General features: G+C 39.7%; 1 protein-coding gene across 4 annotated transcripts in view; it reads left to right on the top strand.

The window, feature by feature from the left end:
• The first annotated feature begins 292 nt into the window (after positions 1-292).
• col4a4 (collagen, type IV, alpha 4) overlaps positions 293-24,090 on the top strand; it is a 113,764-nt gene continuing 89,966 nt past the window's right edge. The window contains exons 1-3 of one of the 4 annotated variants that reach the window (XM_072701759.1): positions 293-365; positions 2,029-2,212; positions 2,466-2,502. In XM_072701759.1, coding sequence (XP_072557860.1) covers positions 2,166-2,212; positions 2,466-2,502 — 84 coding nt within the window. In that variant the 5' untranslated portion in view covers positions 293-365; positions 2,029-2,165. Of the gene's footprint in view, positions 366-1,153; positions 1,326-2,009; positions 2,213-2,465; positions 2,503-24,090 lie in introns of those variants that run through there. The other 3 variants (XM_072701758.1, XM_072701756.1, XM_072701757.1) reach the window with 3 other exon arrangements.

The raw sequence follows: 24,090 nt of genomic DNA, 5'->3' as shown, positions 1-24,090 counted from the left end.
TTTTTTCGAATTTATCCATTTTGGACATTCATTTTATTTGCCACCAGTCTTCGCCCTTATTGTTTTGCTTTTAGGCCCACTATTCTCACCTTGAACAACCATTTGAAGTCTCCCCAAATCAGTAATTTGTAGTAAAAAGTCAGTGATCACTGTCAGTGATCACTTTTGCCAACCACTACAACCTTTGAAGTGTGCTACGTTGCGTGCGAGCGAGCTGGGAAGCAGGCGAGTTGAGCTGTGATTACGGGTGGAAACGGGGTTTATTTGGAGCGGACAGGACAATACGGCAGACAACATCAATGACGGATCTGGGGAAACTAACTCAGACGCAGACTAAAATACACAAGACAGGCTGAACATAACAGGTAACCAGTGATTACAATCGGGAATTAACACAAGGTAATGAGGGGGGCGTGGCACACACGAGGATCGGACGAGCCGGGCGTGACAAAGTGAGAGAAATTCATTTGTGTGGTTTACAGTAATTTTCCAAAAAAACGTATTAAATTACTGTAAACTCATGGTTGGATATTTCTGTAAAATTCCACTTGTAGTAAGTGATCACCTTTGCCGACCACTATAACCTTTGAAGTGAGTGAAATTCGTTTGTGTGGTTTACAGTAATTTTCCAAAAAACTTATTGAATTACTGCAAACTCATGGTTGGATATTTCTGGCATCTACTACAACCTTTGAAGTGTAACAAATTCGTCTACTATAAAAGTGAAATTATTGCAATTTCACAGTTGTTTGTATTAGAAAATCTTAGCAGAAATGCTCCAGTAGCAATGCTTGGTTCTCCAGAATGCACTTTGTATACGGTCCTTCCAACGCTGGCTTATTAATTTCACAGAAAATGCCTCGTCACCACAATAATTAATGAACATATCACTCACTATACAATGTCGTAGTACAATCTGCATTTTCTCCTGAAACAGAAAGTGTGACTTTTGTGATTTTTGATGGTGTCGTTTCAAAGATATAGGGGAGGCAAATCCGAATATCAAACGAATATCAAATATAAATAACAAATGGAATATTGATTGTTCAACGTAAATGTCGATTCAGAAAGTACATAGTACAAAATCATGCAATGGTGCGCGTACGGCATGCGGAGCTTTATCTGTTATTCAGATTACAAGGGCAATACGTTACACCGCCTGCTTGCGTAGTAGAGTTTCTGTGAGTTTGACTTCGAATTTCCTGCGCTTTGTTGCACGGCAGCAATCTCGAGACTGACGTGTATAAATCAGGTTTGGATATATGGTATATTTTCTTTACCCCACTGAATATGAGACCACTGTAGGACCAGCCAGAATTCAAAAGGTGAGGAATTATTGTAATCTTCGAGTAAGTATGTTACTGGAAAAGGTAGAGGATAATCGCACTGTCAGATATTAACCTGTACCCTGGAAACAGCTAAGGTATTCCGTATCTGTTATGTAGTCTATATTGTGATATGTTTCAAAAAGTATTCCAAAAGCAGTTTTAAGTTTATTATGCAAATTAAGTTTATAATCATAGCCCGTTGTGAAACATGAAGTGCAGTTTCAACGGTTTTAAAATTGACTTATTGCTATTATTTTCGTTTTTTTCGTTTGCAATATCTTAATTCGTAGTTAACAGGAGTAGTGGCGCTGCAATCTTTTCGTGGTAGTATCCTCTAGCTGTATTTAGTGATAATTAGGCTATTACATATGCTGGCAAATGGCATATGTAAAACGTTTTTTTTTTTCTACAGTCATCAACAATGTCATTCCATTTAAAACGTTTTTATGCGTTTTACACTTTTTAAAAAGTGTTGTTAATGTTACGACTGCGACAGCAGTTTTACTGGCTGGTTTTCCTAATGTTATTGTTATGATTCATACATTTTTTTGGATGTAGTAGCAGAAGAATCTACTACTAAAGTACTTATTCAACTCTCAGTATTCATAACCAAAAATTATTTGGTAATTCATGACACGGCAAGTTATTTATTGAAGTTACAAAACGTATGAGATACAATAGTTTTGTGTGTATTATCCAGGGAAGGTGTCACAGGAGACGTCAAGAGAGACAGCATAAACTGTGCTAAAAGCGAAGCGGCCCAGCGGCAGTGAGCGTGCCACAACCGGGCAAGGGTGTACCGGTCTCTGCTGCCAGGGCGCACCTTGAACAGCACACATGAAGCTCCTTACCTACAGGCTTCTCTGTTATTACTTCCTCTACTGGTGAGTTTTTCCAACTTTTCCTTCTTTCCCCCAGGTCTTTTAAGCATGTTTCTTTGTGAACGCATGTTTCCTTATATTCAACAAATTAAACATACGCAACTTTCTCATATACACACACTGATTTTAAAAGTAAGGAATGTAACCTGATGCTTATATCACTGCTGGATGCTGTCATTTGGGTCCATCTGAAGCACAAAAAGCACACACCTGTGGCTAAATACAAAAACACAAATTACACTTTCTCTCATTTTAGGTGGACTTTTGCCAGTGCTGGTCAGAATTTCGATGGGGTGAGTTGCTAATGTTCAAACACTTTAAAGCCAAGAATATAATGAATTTGCAATCATCTTATTGAAAGGCCTGATTCTTAATGCAGATTTGTAGTTACAGCAAATTGCTTGCGTGTCGTTCTAACTAATTTTGTATTCTTCTTGATCCTGCTTATTAATTAATTTCAGTCATCTTTCTAGTATTGACCTATATTAGCAGTAGTGCAGAGTAGTAACAGTGTGCTACTATATCATATTGGCAGGTTGATAGTAAAATCAGTGTGTTTTTGATATTTAGCGCTTTATAAAAAACATTTTAAATTAAAGATAAATTTAACCAGTATTTTCTATATAGTGAAAATATGTAAATTCCTACACTGAATTCCCCAAAGAGGTCGGGAGGGCAGAGCTGAAAATAATGACAAACCTGAGGACTGCTGAAGTCAGTTGGGTTTCTCCTTGAAAGTGCTGTGCAGTCTCAGAAGTAAAAAAAGAATTAGTTAGCCACTTATTATGATACTAAGGGAGCATCACTTTATATATACATTGTTAAAGCAGTTTATCAATATCTGTTTTTGGCAGAGCCCACAGTAGCCTGGGTTACACCACATCAAAAATAATTTATGACTAGCATTCACTGAAAATATTGTTTTTGTATGTGTGTGAGCCCTGCATTGTTCTGGTGACACATCCAACATGCCCCAGGCATTGTGCCTTCCTGGGATAAGCTTCAGGTGCCCTGTGACTGTGATACTACAAATTATGATCTTTTTGTCCTAGGTATGCAATTGTTGAAAGCTTCCCTTTGAGACACTAACTGAATGTTCTGAATTTAGCTCTGAATTCTGGGAATCTGTGCAACATCACGACCAAAACTTTAATGAAGGAATATTATATATAGGGGTTGAACAACGAAACTGAAACACCTGGTTTTACACCACAATAATTTATTAGTATGGTGTAGTACTTCCTTTTGCGACCAATGCAGCATCAGTTTGTCTTGGGAAGAACAGACACAAGTCCTGCATTAGGGTGACCCTTATTTTTCAGCCTTGGATTTTTCAACCTCTCACCCTCTCAATCAAGTCTCCACTCAAAAAAAAGAAATGCGCAAAAATTTATTTAGTTTAATTGACATTTAGGGTGTGCTCAAGCATTCTGAAATATTCAATTTTTCTCGAAAACCCGATTAGTAGGCAATGGTAAATTCAAATGTCACTAACAAACAACTGTTCTGTAAAGTCATTGCTACATTGTGCAACTTATTACAAGTCAGGCTACATTTCTATCCATGTAAAAACCAGAAATCTGAGGTAGTATTAACTAGTGTTAACTAAAGTAATCGACATCATAATCGTCATTCATGCAAGGGTTGATGGTTTTCTCGTAGATGCAGCAAGTCCATGAAGTACAGTCATCTTGTTACTGTCAGGGAAAAGCTTTCGATGCTCAGCAACAACTTGTAAAACAAACTGTGTTTGTTCTTCACTATTTGTCAGTAAACCACTGTCTTCCTGTATCATAGCGATGCCTCTCTCTGCAGTGACATTTGTCACCTGCAGCGCCCATACAGTTTCAGCCTTCAAATAGTCATCGTTGGTTATCGAAGTCTCAGGATCATTTTGAAGAAATGAGTCTGGAATTGACAACAGGTCAAAAAACTTCTTTGAATTCACTGTCACAAAGTCATGTAACTGCATTTCATTGATCTTGGTCAACTGTTATTCGTTTTGGTGGATCTTCAGATGCTGGTTTTTGAAGTGCTGAAACCATCAACTTTTTCTCCAGGACATGAACATCTCTGTCAAAGAATGACAGTGCAATCAACTGTTCACTAAGGTACCAGAGGTGGACTCAGAGCTTCTTTAGGGCACCTTTTGCTGCTTGTGAGTTGAGTGAGAGTATTTTCAGCAGCTTCAGATCATTTGCTGGAGCATTGGTTGGAAGCCGAGACAAGAACCAGAATTTCAGGTAGACATGAAAGTCAAATATGCAGAGTTCTGCCAAGCCTTTTTGTTCACGGTTGGTAAGCTTGAAGTCAGAATGTCGAAACATGAATATCTTGTATGCATATATCAGCTTGGCCATGAAGCAAGCTCGATGCAATGCACCAGGTTTGGTAATATGAACACCACGGGGAGGCACAGCACCCAGAAACACAATAGCTAGTTCAAGTAGTTCTCTGTAGTCGTCACGGGGTTGTGCAGTCTGCAACTGAGAAATTTACTTCTGCTTGGAAGTCGTGCACTGCTGCTGCTACTTGTGGGTCGTCAATTCCTGCCTTGTAGTCATTGTGAACTAAACTAGGCCAAAATGACTTGAAACGTTTGAAAAGTCCAATTTCTAGACCACTTGATGGACCCATAGCTCCTACAAATTCTTCTTCTAGCATTATTTTGTGAATGTGATGACGGCAAGCCAAATACAGCAGGTCTAAATTTATCTTGCCTTCAAACAACATGCAGGCACCATTTTTTCACCCAGTATTGCTCGATGTGGTATCAAAAATGAGTGCTTTTATACGAACTTTGATTCCCCATGACTCGACAGCTTCCAGCATTGCATTAGCCATTGCTTCACCAGTGCTAGCACTCAGTTTGGGAATGCAAAGAAGTTGATCAACTCCAGACCCACACACATTGATTGGAAGGCGGTCCACTTTTTGATCACCAGTTAAATCCATCATGAGCTTGCCATCAAAATGAAGTGTCAATGGTTTCTGTGGGTCAAAGCTTGCCTTCAGTTCACTTGCTCTGAGTAAACGATGCTTTTGGCGTGCACGCTGAATGGAAGAGCAGTTGATATCGAAGTCGTCGACTTTCTGCCCATAAGCATGAACAGTAGTGGAGAGTGTGTGCACTGCACTGCGAGAACTTGTTTTGGTGTGGTCAAGTGATGCTACAACATCAGCAGTCAGTACACTTTTTCTTCCCCTCTTTCGGGTTATTTTGTTTTCTACAGCTGCATGTCCAAACTGTTTCTGTTGAATCTGAAGATTCAGAGTCACTTGAGGAGAGTGCAATACTTTGGTTCAACAAACCTAGTTCTGCTTTCTGTTTTTCTTCCCACTTACAGCGTTTATCCAGTTTATGCATCAGTTCTGCTTCTTTATTTACCAATGATGCATCCATGCCTGCCATGACACTCTTTCAGCCTTTTTCACATTGTGCAAGCAGAAAGGCTTTGTCTTCTTCAACTTTAATTAATGACAATGCACCCTGGTGAGCAATGTCAAATAAATCACAGAATGTCTCTGTAATGCCTTCTTCATTTGCTGTCTGCGTTTCAGTTCGATGTCCTTGGTTTTTCTTTAGCCTTTCCCACTTGGACATCAAATTTTCCAGCTGTTCAATAGCATGGTGACGAGGTCTCATTGGTATTCTTGCCTTGTGCCAGAATGGTTCCACTTCATGTATAGTCTGAGATGCAGCCTCATGTTTTGTTTTAGCACAAGTCTTGAGTTTATGTAGATAAAGTTGTATGACATCACCTGATGGCAATTTGGCTCCAACCAGACTGTCCTTCATATGACCCAGAAGGTAAACACCATCTTTGCTCCGACTTCCAGTAGCCATACCTTTCAAACAAAATAATACAACATTTATGGTGAGTGGAGGATTCTAGGTAATTTGATATATTTTTCTGTTTAAATTTACATTTATACACTTGGTGTACTGTACATTACAACATGAGCTATTGAGCAAATACTGTATTACTTTAGTTTAGCACATATGCATATTCCCAAATAACAGAATATAGCAAAGAAACTAATACTACTAGTACTCACCTTAAATTGACCAATGAAATTAGCTGTCCAACAACTGCAACAGTGCAGTGCAACAGCAACTAACAGCAACAATATTTGAAATGCAATGATATACTGCAACTGTGAGCTGAAACTTAACCAACAATACAATATTTCAAGGCACTTGCTTATTATAAAATGGCAACAGGAATTGACATCAGGATCACATCACTAAGGTCTACAAAATAAATAATAAATAAGTAAGCTGACAGTGACTAAATACAAAAAAAAAGTAACCGAAAATTAGATTTTCATACATTATAAAACGCAAATGACTTGAGCATACCATAAATATTGTCCAAATCCAAAAATATTTCACAGAAAAATGTCTTCAGTGGTGTAGCAACATTCTAGAGGGTATGTCTGGTACTTAACGCTTCTTACACACGTTTGTACAGTTTCCTGTCCATAAAGCTCTGCGTGTTATTAAAGAGGAATTCCACAGAGTGGCAGGTTTGTCCTTTGTAGTAAAATCTATGATGCATATTTAATATGTAGTCATATTATTTATATCTATACATGTATTCATCCTGCACACACACACACTTGATACTTCCATATATGACTTTCTGTTTCAGGGTTTCCAAATGTAATTTGGAATACATGTAGTACATGTATAGTGACAATAAAAGGCATTCATTCATTCATAATTGGGTGCATTGATGACACCTACATTCCTATTAAAGCTCCTTCAATAAATGAGGGAGACTATGTTAATAGGAAATCTATTCATAGTATCAATGTGCAGGTAACTTGATTTTGTATCCTTAATTTTTTGCCTTGTTAAAATCATCAAACTCATTACTTTTTTCCACTAACTATAGGTAATCATTACAGGACAGTACAATGCTGGTTACCACTGGTTGCCCTCAGATGGGGTGAGGGGAGGTGGTGGTGGGCCCCCGCCAGTTAGACGGGCTTCAGCATTTTTTCTATTAGCTACATGACAGAAAGAATATACTAAATCGTGTTTAATAAATAGTTCAGTGATCGTGTAATCAAATATTACCTTTTTGCAGAATGTTTTTGTGTTTCATTTTGACTTGGCTCAAAGTTCTTCTGGCTCCAGAAGGATTACACCTTATTAAATAAGAAACCATATATTCCTAGTCGATACACATTGTTATTTTAACCTAAAGAAATTAATGGCAGGACAAGTAAATGCTTTCATAGTGATTTAACAGTCAAAAGGATTATTTTGCATTATAATAAAAGGGGAGGCGATGTCAAATTTGCAATTTAATACACACGCATTTACTCTGTCCGTTATTTTTTGCCAAGCCAACTCTCTTTCTTTAGCAGATGCAGCCGTATTGCTTTTTTTCATTATTATTGGCTTGAATTCTTCATATGCGTGCATTAAAACTTCCAACTCCGCCTCTGTGAAGTATGCCGCTCTCTTTTTTTCACTTTGATTTTCCATTTTGACTCGTGAAATCGGCGATCAATTGAAAACATCTTTATGTACTGTATGCACGGTGCACGCGCATTAACTCTGGGTAACCAATAGGAGGTTGATTGAACTTACTCTTCTCAGGTGTTTTGGAACCGACATACTCATGGTATGCGGGTTTGGGGTATATCAACCCAGAGGTTATGATTTACCAAATGGTAAGCTGGAATACCCCCCAGAAATATGTAAATATAAAAAACTAATATAATCTAATTAGAAAGTCAATAAAAACACATCAAAGAAAACAAAATTAAGACCAAATTAAATTAACTTATTTGTTGAAACTATAAAAATAAGATCAAAATGTGATGTTACTTCCTTGTAAAAAAAGAGCAATGGTGAACAGCAATAAGAAAAGGAAGTAACACTTAAGAAGCCTTCAAACACTTAGTAAGCCTTTGAGGAGGTGGTCAAAAATATATTTTAATAAAATAATTGCTGCAACTTGTGTAGTAGGACTTGTGTAGGCACCGTAAAATTACATCTTCCACATGCCCAAAGCCTCCTCTACGGCAATGTATGTTCTTTGGTGTGTGGTGTTATACCTCTCTTCAGCCGCGGTTTGGGTATTCAACACTGGTCTGAAGAACATATGCAATATGATCAGGATGACATAACGAGAAATAAAAAAAATATTTTGCATAATATATTAGCGCAGCATATGAAATTTTCAAATATTGCAATGTGATTTTGTTGTAAGAAATATCTGGGTAAAATCTGGATAAAGCAAAAAAGGAGTTTAACATGCACTATATTACCAAAAGTATTGGGACACCTGCCTCTACACACACATGAACTTTAATGACATACCATTCTTAATACATAGGCTTTAATATGGAATTGGCCCACCCTTTGCAGACTCTTCTGGGAAGGCTGTCCAAAAGGTTTAGGAGTGTGTTTATGGGAATTTTTGACCGTTCTTCCAGGAGAGCATTTGTGAAGTCAGGCACTGGTGTGGGACAAGAAGGCCTGGCTCACAGTCTCCATTTTAATTAATCCCAAAGGTGTTCTATCAGGTTGAGGTCAGGGTTTTGTGCAGGCCGGTGAAGTTCCTCCACACCAGACTCACTCATCCATGTCTTTATGGACCTTGCTTTGTGCACTGGTGCGCAGTCGTTGGAACAGGAAGGGGCCATCCCCAAACCGTTCCCACAAAGTTGGAAGCATGAAACTTTCCAAACTTTACACTTGGCACAATGCAGTCAGGCAAGTACAGTTCTCCTGGCAACCAGCAAACCCAGAGTCGTCCATTGGATTGCCAGACAGAGAAGCGTGATTCGTCACTGCAGAGAACACGTCTCCACTGCTCTAGAGTTCAGACGCTTTGGATGCAGGCTTGGATGCAGCTGCTCAGCCATGGAAACCCATTCCATGAAGTTTTCTACACATTGTTCTTGAGCTAATCTGAAGGCCACATGAAGTTTGGAGGTCTGTAACTATTGAGACTGCAGACATTTGGTGACTCAGAATGCGTTGTCCCCGCTCAATGATTTTACGTGGCCTACCACTTTGTGGCTGAGTTGCTATTGTTCCCAGTTGCTTCCACTTTGTTATAATACCACTAACATTTGACTGTGGAATATTTACTAATGAGCAAATTTCACAAATAGACTTGTTGCACAGGTGACATCCTATAATGGCACCACGCTTGAATTCACTGAGTTCCTTAGAGAGACCCATTCTTTCACAAATGTTTGTAGAAGCAGTCTGCATGCCTAGGTGCACCTTTCACACCTGTGGCTATGGAAGTGATTGGAACACTTGAATTCAATGATTTGGAGGGGTGACCCAATACTTTTGGCAATATAGTGTACATTTCTTACAAACCTGCCTAGAAATGATTGAAACAGCAAGGAAGAAAATTATTATGAAGAACATATCCAGCACCCATACAAAAGCAGCAGAGGTAAACTTGAAACTGAATTTTAAAAGATAAAATAGACCAGATAATCTTGAAAATGAATAATTATTCAAAATGCAAAACTTGCTAGTTTTTTTCCCTATGACAGAATGAGAATGGTAAAGCAAAACTTTAAACCTCCTGTGCTATAATGTCCATACAGTATGAAGGTGTGAAAAATCCTGGGCTGTATTTACAGAAAACTTCTTAACGCTAAGGCATTCACAAGTTCTTCCTTGTTGTGCCTTAATACTCCAAAGCGGTTCCTGAAACATCTTTAAGTATACCTTCCGTAAGATATAATTTTGTAAGGTTGTTCTGAGCCGCTCTTATCTCTTATTGCTGTTGTCACCTCATACCGGTAGTGGCCCCCACTGTTCGGACTGCACGCCTCTGAAATAAGCAAGATGCTGTTAAGCAATATGTACTCTGAGCATTCAACAGCTGTGGGGGATGGGGTGTGATGTATATTGTGACATCACAATGTGCACACATGCAACACTTTATGAAATATAAGAACCATTTTTACATCATTTTCAAATAATAAAGATGCTATCATCTAAAAGTAATTAAGTACCATTGTTAAGAGTACGTTTTCATAACTAAACATCACATAACTAAAAAAAAAAAACTGATCCATGTGGTAAAATGATTTTGTCTGATACATAACTACAATCTTCATTAGGCAGATTTTTGTCCTTGCACTGTGAATGTGCAGTGAATTGCACTTAGTTAGTCATGGATTCATAATGATTCATTGTGAAATATATGGAACGCGCAGTTGATTATGTGTTTATTTATTGGGAAGATGGGAGGGTCCCCCTATTTCCGACACCCTTGTATAGGCACACACCCCTTTAATTTGCCATAGTTACAGTATATAAAAGCTTTTGCTCATGAGGTTCATAAGAGTTAACACTGCAGGTTCATTTAAATATAAGTATAATATATTTTCCCCACAAACCACCTTGCAAGAGTCCTTAGTATAGTCAATAATGAAGCACATTGGACATTCTCTTATGTTATGACAGTTATATTTTTAAAAAACACCACTGTCTGTCATGCTGCAGTCAAGCAGTTGCTGCATGAAGGGAATATTTTATTCTCAAGATGTTCAGATTCACTTTCATGTTCATCATCCACTTTGTCACCAGTCTTATTTGTGCATTATCTTCCTGATCTATTCCACCACCTTCAGCGTACACTGTTTAAACCACTGGGTGAATGTGGTCCTAAAGAATGGTTCGGTGGTCTGTGGTAGTGCTGTGCCCATCTAGAACAAGTACTGGACCAAGGGAATGCCATGATATTGAAGCCCAAACCATTACTGATCCATCACCATGCAGCACTCTGGGTACACAACAGTCCAGGTGGTAAGCCTCTTTGGGGCTTCTCCACACCGTAAATGTCTTGGATGTGAGGGAGACAGTGAAGGTGGACTCATCAAACATTGTCCACAGCCCGAGATTTGCACTGCTGGCACAACTGAAACTGATGTTTGACATTGGCACAAGTGACAAAGGTTTGGCTATAGTAGCCTCACCATGAATATTAACCCTATGGTGCTCCTGACAAACAGTCTTGGTGGAAACAGGAGAGTTGAGGTGTGCATTTAATTCTGCAGTGAGTTGGGAAGCTGCTGTGGTTTTATGTTTTTTTGATACAATCCGGGTTAGTACCTGGACGACCCTTTCAAGTAGTATCCTCTTGCATCCACAGTTACTCCTGTTAGATGTGGTCCATCTTTCGTGGTGGTATTTCAACATTACCCTGGATACCACGATTATCGATACACAAATACTTGCTGTCCTGGTCATGAGATGCACACCAACAATTTGTCTTTTTTTGTTGTTATGTCTCCATCATGTTGTGTGTATTACAGTTTTTTATTGTACTGCTGTGCTATTGCTCTACTAACTCAACCTTCACACTCAGCTCTTACTGATAGAATATCTATCACGCATAGATAGGTGTGAAATCTGTATTGGCCAGTGTTTCAGTTTCATTTTCCAGCACTAGTAGGTCTCCATAATCATCCTACTCATACTAAAATTATTACTCATACTTTTATCCCTTTTGAGTAGCAAGATACAGCATGCATAAGCGCAATCAAATAAATAATAATGCATTATGACTTTAAAATGAGCACAATGCATTAGCAACATAAATTTTCCAGCACTAATACACACACACACACACACAATCAGCCCTTCGTGTCCGCAGGGGATTGGTTCCAGGACCCGCTGCAAATACCAACATATGCAGAATCTCAAGTATTTTATTTAAAAGGGCATAGTATTTCCTACGGAGATACTTCCCATATGCTTTAAATCATCTCTCAATTACTTATCATATCTAATATATTGCAAATAACAAGGGAAAGTACTGCAGCCAAAAATGACTTGATAATGTCAAATAAAAATGGTTTTCTGGCTTCACTCAAAAGACTTAGGATAAGACACTGAATTTTAATGAGTGGAAAAAAAATTTGCACTGCATAGTGCAACTTTATCTCTTGCATGTGTCTAATGTGATATTTTTAATACTCTACTTTGAATACACTTCACCCTTGTCGGCCCAAGTATGCTTACCTGTTGAGATTTGCTAAGCAAGGTTATCTCTTAGTAAACTTATGTCTAGTTATGTCTAGATTGCTTCCTGTTTGTGCTACCAGTCACTAGACATTGAGACGCTGAGAAACAGACAAAATTTTCTTTTAGACAGAAGTAGATTTAAGATTATGGAACTTAAAAGATGCATATGGGTCTACCGTTTAGAACTATATATTTATTATCATCTAAATTCACCTGTATAGTTATAGGTATACATTTTGTGAAATTATTTCCCTAAAATATTTCTTTAATTTGGAATGGTATCTCAGCAAAATGAATAATATTTGATTATGGTTTTGAAGGAACTTAACTGAGAAGCACCAAGTTTAAAACCAGTTATGATGTTTACATTCACCCATCACCTAACCATTTATCCCAGTCAGGGATACCTGGAGCTTTTGGAGCATAGGCCACATGTGTGCACCCATTCACACACACTGGGCAAGTTACAGACACGAGGTAGGCTAATTGCATGTCTATGAACTGTGGGTAGAAAATATACATGCAAAATTATTCAGAAATATAAATAATCTTCATGTTTTGTTTTATGTGGATATATTCAAGAGGTTTTCAAGCAATGCTCTTCAGTAGTAAGTAATATATTTTATTTTTACTATTGGTAGTCAGGTATTTTAGATATTATAGTAATTTAGGGGATACCTTGTACTAACAGTTCTTCAGACAAATTCTCAAGTATCTATCATAAATGTGAAAGGTGATAAGAACATGAAATCATACTTCATTACTGATTATATTTCAGCTTGAAAAAAGTTTTACATCCAGCAAATCTGGAATAATCACTGTTTTACAAAACAAATTCCATAGTACGTATAAATACCATAGTCCAAATTACATAGAAGTCTCCATAGTTCTAGATTATGTATGAGACACAGGGTGTGATCACAGGACAAGTTTTGTTATCAACCATCAAAACTGAAGGCTTTTGAAAGAAGACTCACACAAGCACAGAAAGAACATGTCACTTTGCATATAGAAATATGGGATTAGATTCAAATATACAAGCCCAGAGTTGTGAAGCAGTGATACATTCTGAGCAACCATGTTAGTCAAACAAAAAATACAGATAATGCAGGGTTTCACTATACTGTATTCTCAATACTTGTCTTCTTTCATGTACTTGGTACCCAGCAGAATAATCACAGCTGAAGTGCAGGGGAAGCATAACTGTCAGTGGACCATGTACCCCTATCCCTGAAAGCTCTAATCTCTCATTCCTGAAGGCAGTGAAAATGAGGCAAGTGTGCTAGTAACTAGTCAGCCATGGTGCTGTGCTCTTTAGAGCTGTGTTTGAATAAATACAAATCTCTTATTTTGCACAAAAGAAATTTTTGAAACCTTTTTGTGGTTTGATATTACATGGTTAAAAAATAGATTTTCATATTTCCTTTAACATCATGTTTCAGATTTTTTTTTTTTATTAACTTGCTTTAAATGGGTTAGAAGCCCAGCTCGCTGGCTTGGTGATCGGGAATGGAATACAAGCCGCCTAGAGGGCCACTTTTGATAAGTTCAGCCAAATTCACTCCAAACTGAATGTCAGAATGGGAAAGAAAGGTGATTTAAGCAATTTTGAGTGTGGCATGGTTGTTGGTGCCAGCCGGGCCGGTCTGAGTATTTCACAATCTGCTCAGTTACTGGGATTTTCACGCACAACCATTTCTAGGGTTTACAAAGAATGGTGTGCAAAGGGAAAAACATCCAGTATGCGGCAGTCCTGTGGGCGAAAATGCCTTGTTGATGCTAGAGGTCAGAGGAGAATGGGCCGACTGATTCAAGCTGATAGAAGAGCAACTTTGACTGAAATAACCACTCGTTACAACCGAGGTATGCAGCAAAGCATTTGTGAAGCCACAACACGCACAACCTTGAGGCGGATGGGCTACAACAGCAGAAGACCCCACCGGGTACCACTCATCTCCACTACAAATAGGAAAAAGAGGCTACAATTTGCACGAGCTCACCAAAATTGGACAGTTGAAGACTGGAAAAATGTTGCCTGGTCTGATGAGTCTTGATTTCTGTTGAGACATTCAAATGGTAGAGTCAGAATTTGGCGTAAACAGAATGAGAACATGGATCCATCTTGCCTTGTTATCACTGTGCAGGCTGGTGGTCGTGGTGTAATGGTGTGGGGGATGTTTTCTTGGCACACTTTAGGCCCCTTAGTGCCAATTGGGCATCGTTTAAATGCCACAGCCTACCTGAGCATTGTTTCTGACCATGTCCATCCCTTTATGACCACCATGTACCCATCCTCTGATGGCTACTTCCAGCAGGATAATGCACCTTATCACAAAGCTCGAATCATTTCAAATTGGTTTCTTGAACATGACAATGAGTTCACTGTACTACAATGGCCCCCACAGCCACCAGATCTCAACCCAATAGAGCATCTTTGGGATGTGGTGGAACGGGAGCTTCGTGCCCTGGATGTGCATCCCACAAATCTCCATCAATTGCAAGATGCTATCCTATCAATATGGGCCAACATTTCTAAAGAATGCTTTCAGCACCTTGTTGAATCAATGCCACGTAGAATTAAGGCAGTTCTGAAGGCGAAAGGGGGTCAAACAACATATTAGTATGGTGTTCCTAATAATCCTTTAGGTGAGTGTACAGTATATCTGCAGCAGGTCTCCAACAGAGGTGGACATTTCAGGTCCGGAAAGTAAAAATCCAGACCAGGATTTTGTTTCAACCAACCTGCTGAGTATAAAGATTCACAGCCATATAGTACTCAGCTGGTTGGCTGAAACAAAATCCTGGTTTGGATTTTTACTTTCTGGACCTGAAATGTCCACCTCTGGTCTCCAAAGTGAACAGTCTCTGGCATGTTAGATCAAAGCTGATAAGGGAAGGCAGCAAGTCAGTTCTGTGACTTTTGGATATAGATTGGCTCTAAGGGCTGAGTCAATCAGGCTGGTGTGCAAAGCGAGGCTGGGAGCATGCTGCGGCTGGAGAAGTCGCATCTCACCGCCCACTGCCCTCGTGTGCCGTGCGCTGTCCACGCGAGGTGGGTGGCCTGATCCTGCTCAGTCCTCCCTCCCCTCCAACCAGTTCCGCTGGTGCTCTGTTGGTACTCAAATGATCATGTCAGAGTGGTGGATGGCCCCTCTGCCAGAGGCTCTGCCTGCTGGTTGGAGGAGAGGTGCGACCACGATGACAGCACCCATTTCCTTTTGTGGGAACCGCTGACCTTCTACAGGTCTGGATGGAAGGAGCATCTGACAGTGGATAAGTCAGATGAAGAGGATACTGCTTGGGTCATTAAGTCCTCTGTGCCGGAGAGACCCCCTGAGGGCAGTGTGGACAGGATGGACCTTCATGGAGAGGGGATTGAGGAGGTCTCATTCCCAAGGGAAGGCATACTGGAGTCTGTTGTTGTTGTGTTTCCTGATTGAAAGATTGTGTGCAGGGTGTGCAATGAGGGGGTTGGGAAGCATTCTCAAGGCAGTAAAGTACCATGCTGCCCATCATTGACCTTTCACTGTTATGGTGCATGGGTTAGCCCTAATAGCCACTTGATATCCTGCCATGTACGTAAGTGCAAGAGCAGACAGGAAGATGAGAGTTCTAGCATGCTGTTTGTGTGCATGTGACCAACAGTGGGCTGCTCAGATAGGGCTCTCCCAGCATAAACGGCATGTGCACCATGAGGTTCGGAATGCGGGCCAAATTGGGAAGGCCAATACTGACTCTCAGCGCAGGCTCCTTCCTAGTTACTGGTTCAAGGTGGAGGCCTTGTAGAGGCTGGAGACCAAGTTTGGAGTGCCATTGCAGCACCCTTATTACAGGAGTGTTGGGGGCACTGCATAATGCAGCGGTGGGGTATTATGGAGAGGTGGCAAGGCCCTGGGTAGACGACTGAATGAGGTTCATGTGAACTTCAAAGGAAAGTGGGAAAGTAGGGGTACTTTAACTGGGCTGGGCGGGTTCACTTCCTCTGGAATAGCAGATAAACAAACATCTTAGATGACTGACCTCCCCCCAAAAGGTTGTCAATAGCATCTGCCAGGTCAAGAACGCAACCACCTCGGGTCCTGACTGGATCACAAATGAGTGATTGCCGAGAAGGACCCGATTGGAGAGAGGACAGTCTTCAACTGGCTGATTTCCAGGTTTATTGATCTTAAGGCTCATCTGCTCAACAGAAGTCGAGATCAATGGGGGTTGCATTGCATCGACTGAGATGAAAGTGGGTGTGAAGCAAGATGATCTTTAGTCACCATTGCTTTTCAGTGTAGTGCTAGATCCCCTCATCCAAGCACTGGATATCCTTGGATGCAAATACAGGGTGGGTTTGGCCCACTTTACAACCTTGGCTTTCAAAAAAAATATGTGTTCAAGGTTGCAACCTTGGCTCATCTGCTCAACAGAAGTCGAGATCAATGGGGGTTGCATTGCATCGACTGAGATGAAAGTGGGTGTGAAGCAAGATGATCTTTAGTCACCATTGCTTTTCAGTGTAGTGCTAGATCCCCTCATCCAAGCACTGGATATCCTTGGATGCAAATACAGGGTGGGTTTGGCCCACTTTACAACCTTGGCTTTCACTGATTATCTGGTGCAGTGTTTCCCCTAGGTTTACAGCTTGGGGGGGGCAGACAGACACCGACAGGATTCATGGTGTTCATGTGTTTCTTTTAATGACAGCAGTCAATATAACAACTGAACTAAACATCAGAACATTTCTTTTTATGACCATTATCCACAAAGTGTGCAGCTTATGTCGCTGCAGTGTATCCTTCTGGGTTTCTGGAAGAATATTTCTAGAGCCTCTTGAAAGTCAGAAACGTCCTGCCCAATTATTGAGATCCGCATGCAGGCTAAAAGATGGCCCCTTGCAGCCTATTGTGGATGTTTCTCTTGACCTGCAAATACATTAACTATTAGGTAGGGCTAAACGATTTGGGGAAAATATCTAATTGTGATTTTTTCTGACAGACATTGCGATTACGATTTGATTTGCGATATAATTTTTTAGAAGTCAAGCATCAGTTCAATATTCAGTGTGTAATAAATTTAAAACATGACGCAGCATTACCACATGAGATACTGTCAAAATATTTACTGGTCTATATTCTAATGCAAGGATGAGAATTTAAATATGTGGTGTGTTAAGTTACAGTAATAATGAAAACAATTGCAGCAAAAACAAAAACAATAGCGATCTTGCAGCAAACAGCTTGGCCCCTAATAAAACTAGAACCGCCTTTTCCCACGCCAATAAACAAGCAAGGACCACTTCGGTGTATGTGTAACCTACATGATATTTGACAATTTTTTATTTTATTTTTTTTAAGTTTCTGTCTTTAGTGGAACATGTGTGTATGTGTATATATACACACATTCTATTATTTCATTATGTAACTCTATGTGTGTACTTTAATTTTGTTTAAGCAATTTTTGCCCTTTTGTTTAGTTATATAATTTTTTTGAGCTTACCCGGCAATTGCACTTGTATGTTTTAAGTGAATGAGGCATATTTTTGGTAATATCGTGGCAGCTCAGAGCAACGTATGCTCTGCATCATTACGCTCTGCGGAGGTAGTGAGCTGGGTGAAAAGCTGAGCTGGCGCCTAAACTTCTTTCTTGCTACCAAAATCTGCCTTCCTTGCCAGGACGAGCCGCCGGCAAAGCGACCATGCTGCCATTTCGCATCTCCCTTCCCGCTGAAGAAGCATAAAAAGTGCCAACTTCCATTACAGTGATCCCCCACTATATCGCGGTTCAGCTATCACGCCTCTGCTATTTTGCGGATTTTTCCCCGACGCGTCACAGTTCTCTGCATATCACATACCTTGCTTGTGGTCCGATTGATTTCGTTTTGTTTTAAGCCCTACAATGGCTCCCAAGCGTCCTGCATCTTCTAAGCCTTCTGGTACTAGTGAGCCTAAGCGCCAGAGGAAGACCTTGACCATTCAGGAGAAGGTAAAACTCCTGGATATACTTCAGGAAGGAAAGCGACGTCGCTCGCCATTATTAAAATGTTCTTATTTTTACATATTCCATTACGTATACAGAGAGAGATGTGTATACACACACACACACATATATATATATATATATATATTATGTTACTCATATCCTTAGCCCAACATCCACATACATGTGGATAATAGGTTTACATGTGTTTAAAGCGTGTGGGAGGGGTACTTTAAGGCGTAAACTATATAAAAAAAATGTTTATTTATATGGTCTTTCTATATCACGGATTTTCACCTATCGCTGATGGGTCTGGAACGCATCTTCCGCGATATTTGGGGGTTCCTTGTATTATATTTTTTTTCATCCTTCTCGGAAGGGACAGTAAGGAGGAGCTGGGCAGTTTTTTTTCAAATTTTATATTATATTTTTTAGTATTTGGGTACCCAGTGAAGAATATTTTTTTTTTGTCTTATCGAACGAGCAAAATGTTTTTTGTATGGACTTAATTATTGAAATAATATAAGATTATGTTTTTGGTTTACATGTATTGGGATTTTATGTTGAACTGACTTGCCGATGGAACTATTATATAAAAAAGGCTTTGAAGTAAGACATATCATGTCCACATCAGATTTCTTTCCAAAACCCCAGAGACTGAACTCAAACGGCATAAAGACATTACAAGACCCTGTACCCTACCCCTGTTTTTTTGGTTCAGTAGAATTAGGAGTTACATATGCAGCCTTTTTGTTGGTGTTAATGTGTTATTAGTGTTAACAGCAGCAAATCTAACACTCTCAACCAAAAAGCCGCAATGTTCATAATGGAGTGGCTGATCTGAAATCATTAAGCATAGTATGCATTTTATAAAATGTCGAATAGACATAGTTTATTGGTGATTTCATGTTGGTCAAAGTTTCCGCTTTTTAACAACTGTATAAGGTTATTTTTTTATACAAATCAATTCAGAGAAAACAAAAAAAATATGTGTTCAAGGTTGCAAACTCTGTTCTTTTAGTATTTATGTTAAGGAGAGGCTTTTATTACTGTTGTGGGATTAAGATTAATTTCACAAGATTAATCTATGGAAATCAATACTTAAATCAATGAGCTCAAAAACATATGACATAAACACGGCTGTATTATGGGTTTTACAGCTTTTCTGGGGGTCACAGACTGCACTGCTGTGAGGATTACCGACTGTCATATTGGGTGCGTTCGATTTGGGCTTAGGTCTGTCTGCAGCTGATGTGATGTGGAGCGAGATCTGCCGGCGGCTGCAGCGGTGGAGTATAAACTGACTGCAGCCAAGTCGGACAACTTCTGCTCCTCGTAGTCTGTGAGATCTGACTGCAATGGCAGCACTGCCAGAAGAGTGTAGATAAATCTACACAAATATCACCTGCATGCACATTACTTCTTTTACAATAATCAACTTCTGATCCAAACTGTTAGCAGTGAAAAAAAATAAACTATTGTGTATAGTGGCCCTGTGTAAAAAGATAGCTGCTAGGAAAAAGATCAAATACTTTTATTTCAAGGATTCAAAGTTTTCATTAAGAACATAAAAACTATACAAACGAAAGGAGGCCATTCGGCCCATCGAGCTCGCTTGGGGAGAACTTAACTAATAGCTCAGAGTTGTTAAAATCTTATCTAGCTCTGATTTAAAGGAACCCAAGGATTCAGCTTGCACTACGTTATCAGGAAGACTATTCCATACTCTGACTACACGCTGTGTAAAGAAGTGCTTCCTTAAATCCAGTTTGAAATGTTCTCTCGCTAATTTCGATCTATGGCCACGAGTTCTTGTATTTGAACTAATGCTGAAGTAACTATTCGGTTGAACAGCATCTAAACCTGTTAGAATCTTATAGACCTGGATCATGTCTCAGTCTCCTTTGCTTGAGACTGAACAGCTTTAGCTCAACTAACCTTTCCTCGTATGACATTCCTCTAAGACCAGGAATCATTCTTGTGGCCCTACGCTGCACCTTTTCTAAGGCCGCAATGTCCTTTTTAAGATATGGTGACCAAACCTGCACACAATATTCTAGGTGAGGTCTCACCAAGGAATTGTATAATCTTAGCATTACCTCCCTTGACTTAAACTCCACACACCTGGAGCTATACCCCAACATCCTATTGGCCTTTTTTATTGCTTCCCCGCACTGGCGAGAATGAGACATGGAAGCATCAACATACACACCAAGGTCTTTCTCATAATCAGCTACCTTTATTTCAGTAGGTCCCATAAAATACCTGTACTTTATATTTCTGCTCCCTACATGGAGTACCTTACATTTGTCTATGTTAAATTTCATCTGCCAGGTATTGGCCCAGTCACTACTTAAATCAAGATCCCGCTGTAGCTGCTGAGCCGCTAGTTCAGTATCTGCTACACCACCCACCTTGGTGCCATCTGCAAATTTCACCAGTTTACTGTATATATTGGTGTCTATATCATTTATGTAAATTAGGAACAATAGTGGTCCTAAAATTGAACCCTGCGGTACCCCACTATGAACGCAGGGCCATTGTGACATTGTGCCTCTTATAACTACGCGCTGCTTCCTATCTGTTAACCAGTTATCAATCCAGGTCGCTACAGTTCCTAAAATACCTGTCGCTTTGAGTTTAAATAAGAGCCTCTTGTGGGGGACAACATCAAAAGCCTTTTGGAAATCTAAGTAGATGACATCATAAGCCTTCTTATCATCAACTTCCTGAGTAGCTTCCTCAAAAAACTCCAACAGATTTGTTAAACAGGAACTACCTCTCCTAAACCCATTCTGGCTATTCCTCAAAATGTTATTTGAGTCCAGGTAATCTACCATTTTCTCTTTGATTATAGTCTCCATAACTTTATCAGTTATACAAGTTAGACCGATTGGCCTATAGTTTGACAAATTACTTCTATCCCCTTTTTTGAAAATGGGCGTCATGTTGGCATGCTTCCAATCAGAAGGTACCACACCTTCAGATAAGGATTTTTGAAACAGTAAAGTTAAGGGTCGGCAAATAATATCCCTCATCTCTTTTAACACTATAGGTAAGATGCCATCAGGGCCCTGTGATTTATTTATTTTGAGCTTAGCTAGGCTTTGCAAAACATCAGCTTCAGTTATATATATATTAGTTATAGACGATGCTGGATTAGTAATAAGAACTGGTAAGTTACTAGTGTCCTCAACAGTGAATACCCATGCAAAACTATAATTGAACACATTTACTATATCAATGTCGTTTTCAATTATAAGACCCTTACAATCCTGCAGATTAGCAATTTCAGCTTTTAGAGCTCTTTTAGAATTCAAATACTGGAAGAAACTTTTAACGTCATCCTTAGCCTCCAATGCAATCTTCCATTCGACATTCCTTTTAGCTCATCTAATGTAATTTTTTAACTCAGCCTGTAGATTTAGATACTCTTGCTTTATTCTGTCATCATCAGTTATTTTCCATTTCTGGAACAAAGCCCTTTTCCTCCTTACTTTATACTTTACTTTATACTTTATTTCCCTAGATTTATTCTTGTTGGAAACAGGTATGAAGTCCTCTTGCACTTGCAATAATGTGCTTTTAAAAAATTCCCATGCCTCTTCAACAGTTTTGTTATTTAACTCCATCCAGTTCACAGTTTCTAGTTTTAATCTCATACAATTGAAGTTAGCCTTCCTAACATTATATATTTTTGATTTGGACTTTGCTCTTCGGGCACTAAACTTAACCTCAAATTTAACCATGTTATGATTGCTACTGTCAAGTGGTTCTAAAACGTCTAATTTACCAATCCTGTCCTGGTTATTAGAGAAAACAAGATCAAGAATGGCATCTCCCCTGGTAGGGGTGTTAACAAACTGAGTAAAAAAACAATCCTGTACTATTTCCACCATCTCCAGTTCATTTTCAGAAGAGCCAGCAACAATGTCCCACTGCATCCCCGGTAGATTAAAATCACCCATAACTACCACATCATTTTTATTGCTCATAATCCTAATATCACTGTATAACAATCTGCTTTCCTCGGCAGCTACATTAGGTGCTCTGTAACAAACACCGACAATTAGGCTATTTTAGTTTTTAGCATCTAATTTTACCCATATAGCTTCCGTAGTTTTACTTCTATCAGTAAGCTCCCTTGCCTGCAAGTTTTCCTTTACATATACTGCAACACCACCTCCCTTCTTACCTATACTGTCTTTACGGAACAACGTGTAACCATCCATATTATATTCTTGTCCATCCTTTTCTCTCAACCACGTTTCAGTTATTCCTATAATATCATAAGAGTCCGATGAGATAAAAGCCTCTAAATCATGAATTTTATTCCTAATACTCCTGGTGTTTAAATACAGACAACAAAGGGTAGGCCTATTACGGTGCCCACTTATAATATGATTTTTTGGGGCTTTCCGTTTCCCCCCACTTACATACTTAACTAATCTCCCTGCCCCCCAGTCCCTAGTTTAAACATTCCTCAACTACTCTACAAATACGCCTTCCCAGTACACTGGTTCCCCTCCGGTTCAGATGCAACCCATCCGGCTTGAACAGGTCCCACCTGTTCCAGAAGGTCCTCCAGTGCCCCATAAACCTAAACCCCTCTACACCATCCTTTTAGCCACGCATTTAATCTCCTTATCTCAGCTAACTTAGCCTGACTTGTGCGTGGCACGGGGAGTATTTCAGAGAATACTACCATGGACGTTCTGCTTCTAAGCTTATTGGCGACTTCTATAAATTTATCCTGCAGAACAGCCCTCTAAAGCTGGAAGCACCTGAAACCTGTTAGACACAGTCACCTCAGGTGATGCCGCCTCTGTAACATGTGTACGCCTTTTCCTGCGTCTACGACCTACGGTTACCCAGCTCTCTCGACCTCTCTGCTCTTCATTCTCCCTCCTCCCCGCTAGTGGTGTGACCACCATCTCCCTAAACAGCGTACTCTGTACATTGTCATGTACAGAGTACAATGCAATTCTTACTTGAATGCCTTCTTCACAGACTGGACAATTAAAAAAATAAAGCAGCGCAACATTACAGTAACTAACAATAAATAAACAACCAACTTACATGTACTATTAGAGCGTTTGTGTCATCTATTTAAACTTTATTTTACCAGGTAAATTACCTGAAAACCAGTTCTCACTGCTTTACGTGCTTTTCGGGAGAAATAGCAGATAACGCATCGGAACTGCCTGGGATACAAATGTCATGCGTGTGACTAAAATCTTCAGCCAAGGGCAAAGTTGTGTTGTCATGAAGGCGGTTCCAGTTTGTGCAGCCGGCTGAGAGGTGCTGCACATCCTGCTCTCGCAAGGTTTTTGTAACATGTGACATGGTGATGCGTCGTGACGTTTTGGAGAGAAAAATCTAACCATGATACATTGCGTCAGGACCAAAATGCATTGCTTTAAGCCAGCACTGTAATAGGCTGCATGAATTCAAACGCACTCATTGTTGTTTTGATGGGTCATGCTAATGCAGTTGCCCATTAACAAAAACAAAATGTGTGATACGCTGAAGTATGTCATTGCTGGTGGTTAAAAGGAGGTTGCTAGTTTTATTGATGATAGGACCTTTCTGAAACAATCTCGGGATATGAAATAGGAAGGCAATTCACTTACAGCTCAGTAGCGGAATCAGTATTTTTTCCGCACCGCGAATGCAACATTTTCCTTGGACTTCAAGTGTTTGCTGTTTGTGGGTGTGTATTCCGTTGTCTCGGGCCGCTTCTTCTTCAGAAGAAGCACGGCATGAATTTGGAAAACTATTCTCACAACAGTTTTAAACCCTGCTGTATAATGTATGTCCTAAGTCGCAATTTTGATTTGAAATCGATAAATCGTTCAGCCCTGTTAGTCTTTAAAAATGATAGCTTCAAATA

The sequence above is a fragment of the Paramormyrops kingsleyae genome, chromosome 17 (assembly GCF_048594095.1).
Source record: "Paramormyrops kingsleyae isolate MSU_618 chromosome 17, PKINGS_0.4, whole genome shotgun sequence".
Taxonomy (NCBI): domain Eukaryota; kingdom Metazoa; phylum Chordata; class Actinopteri; order Osteoglossiformes; family Mormyridae; genus Paramormyrops; species Paramormyrops kingsleyae.
This window is presented reverse-complemented; position numbering and strand designations above follow the sequence as displayed.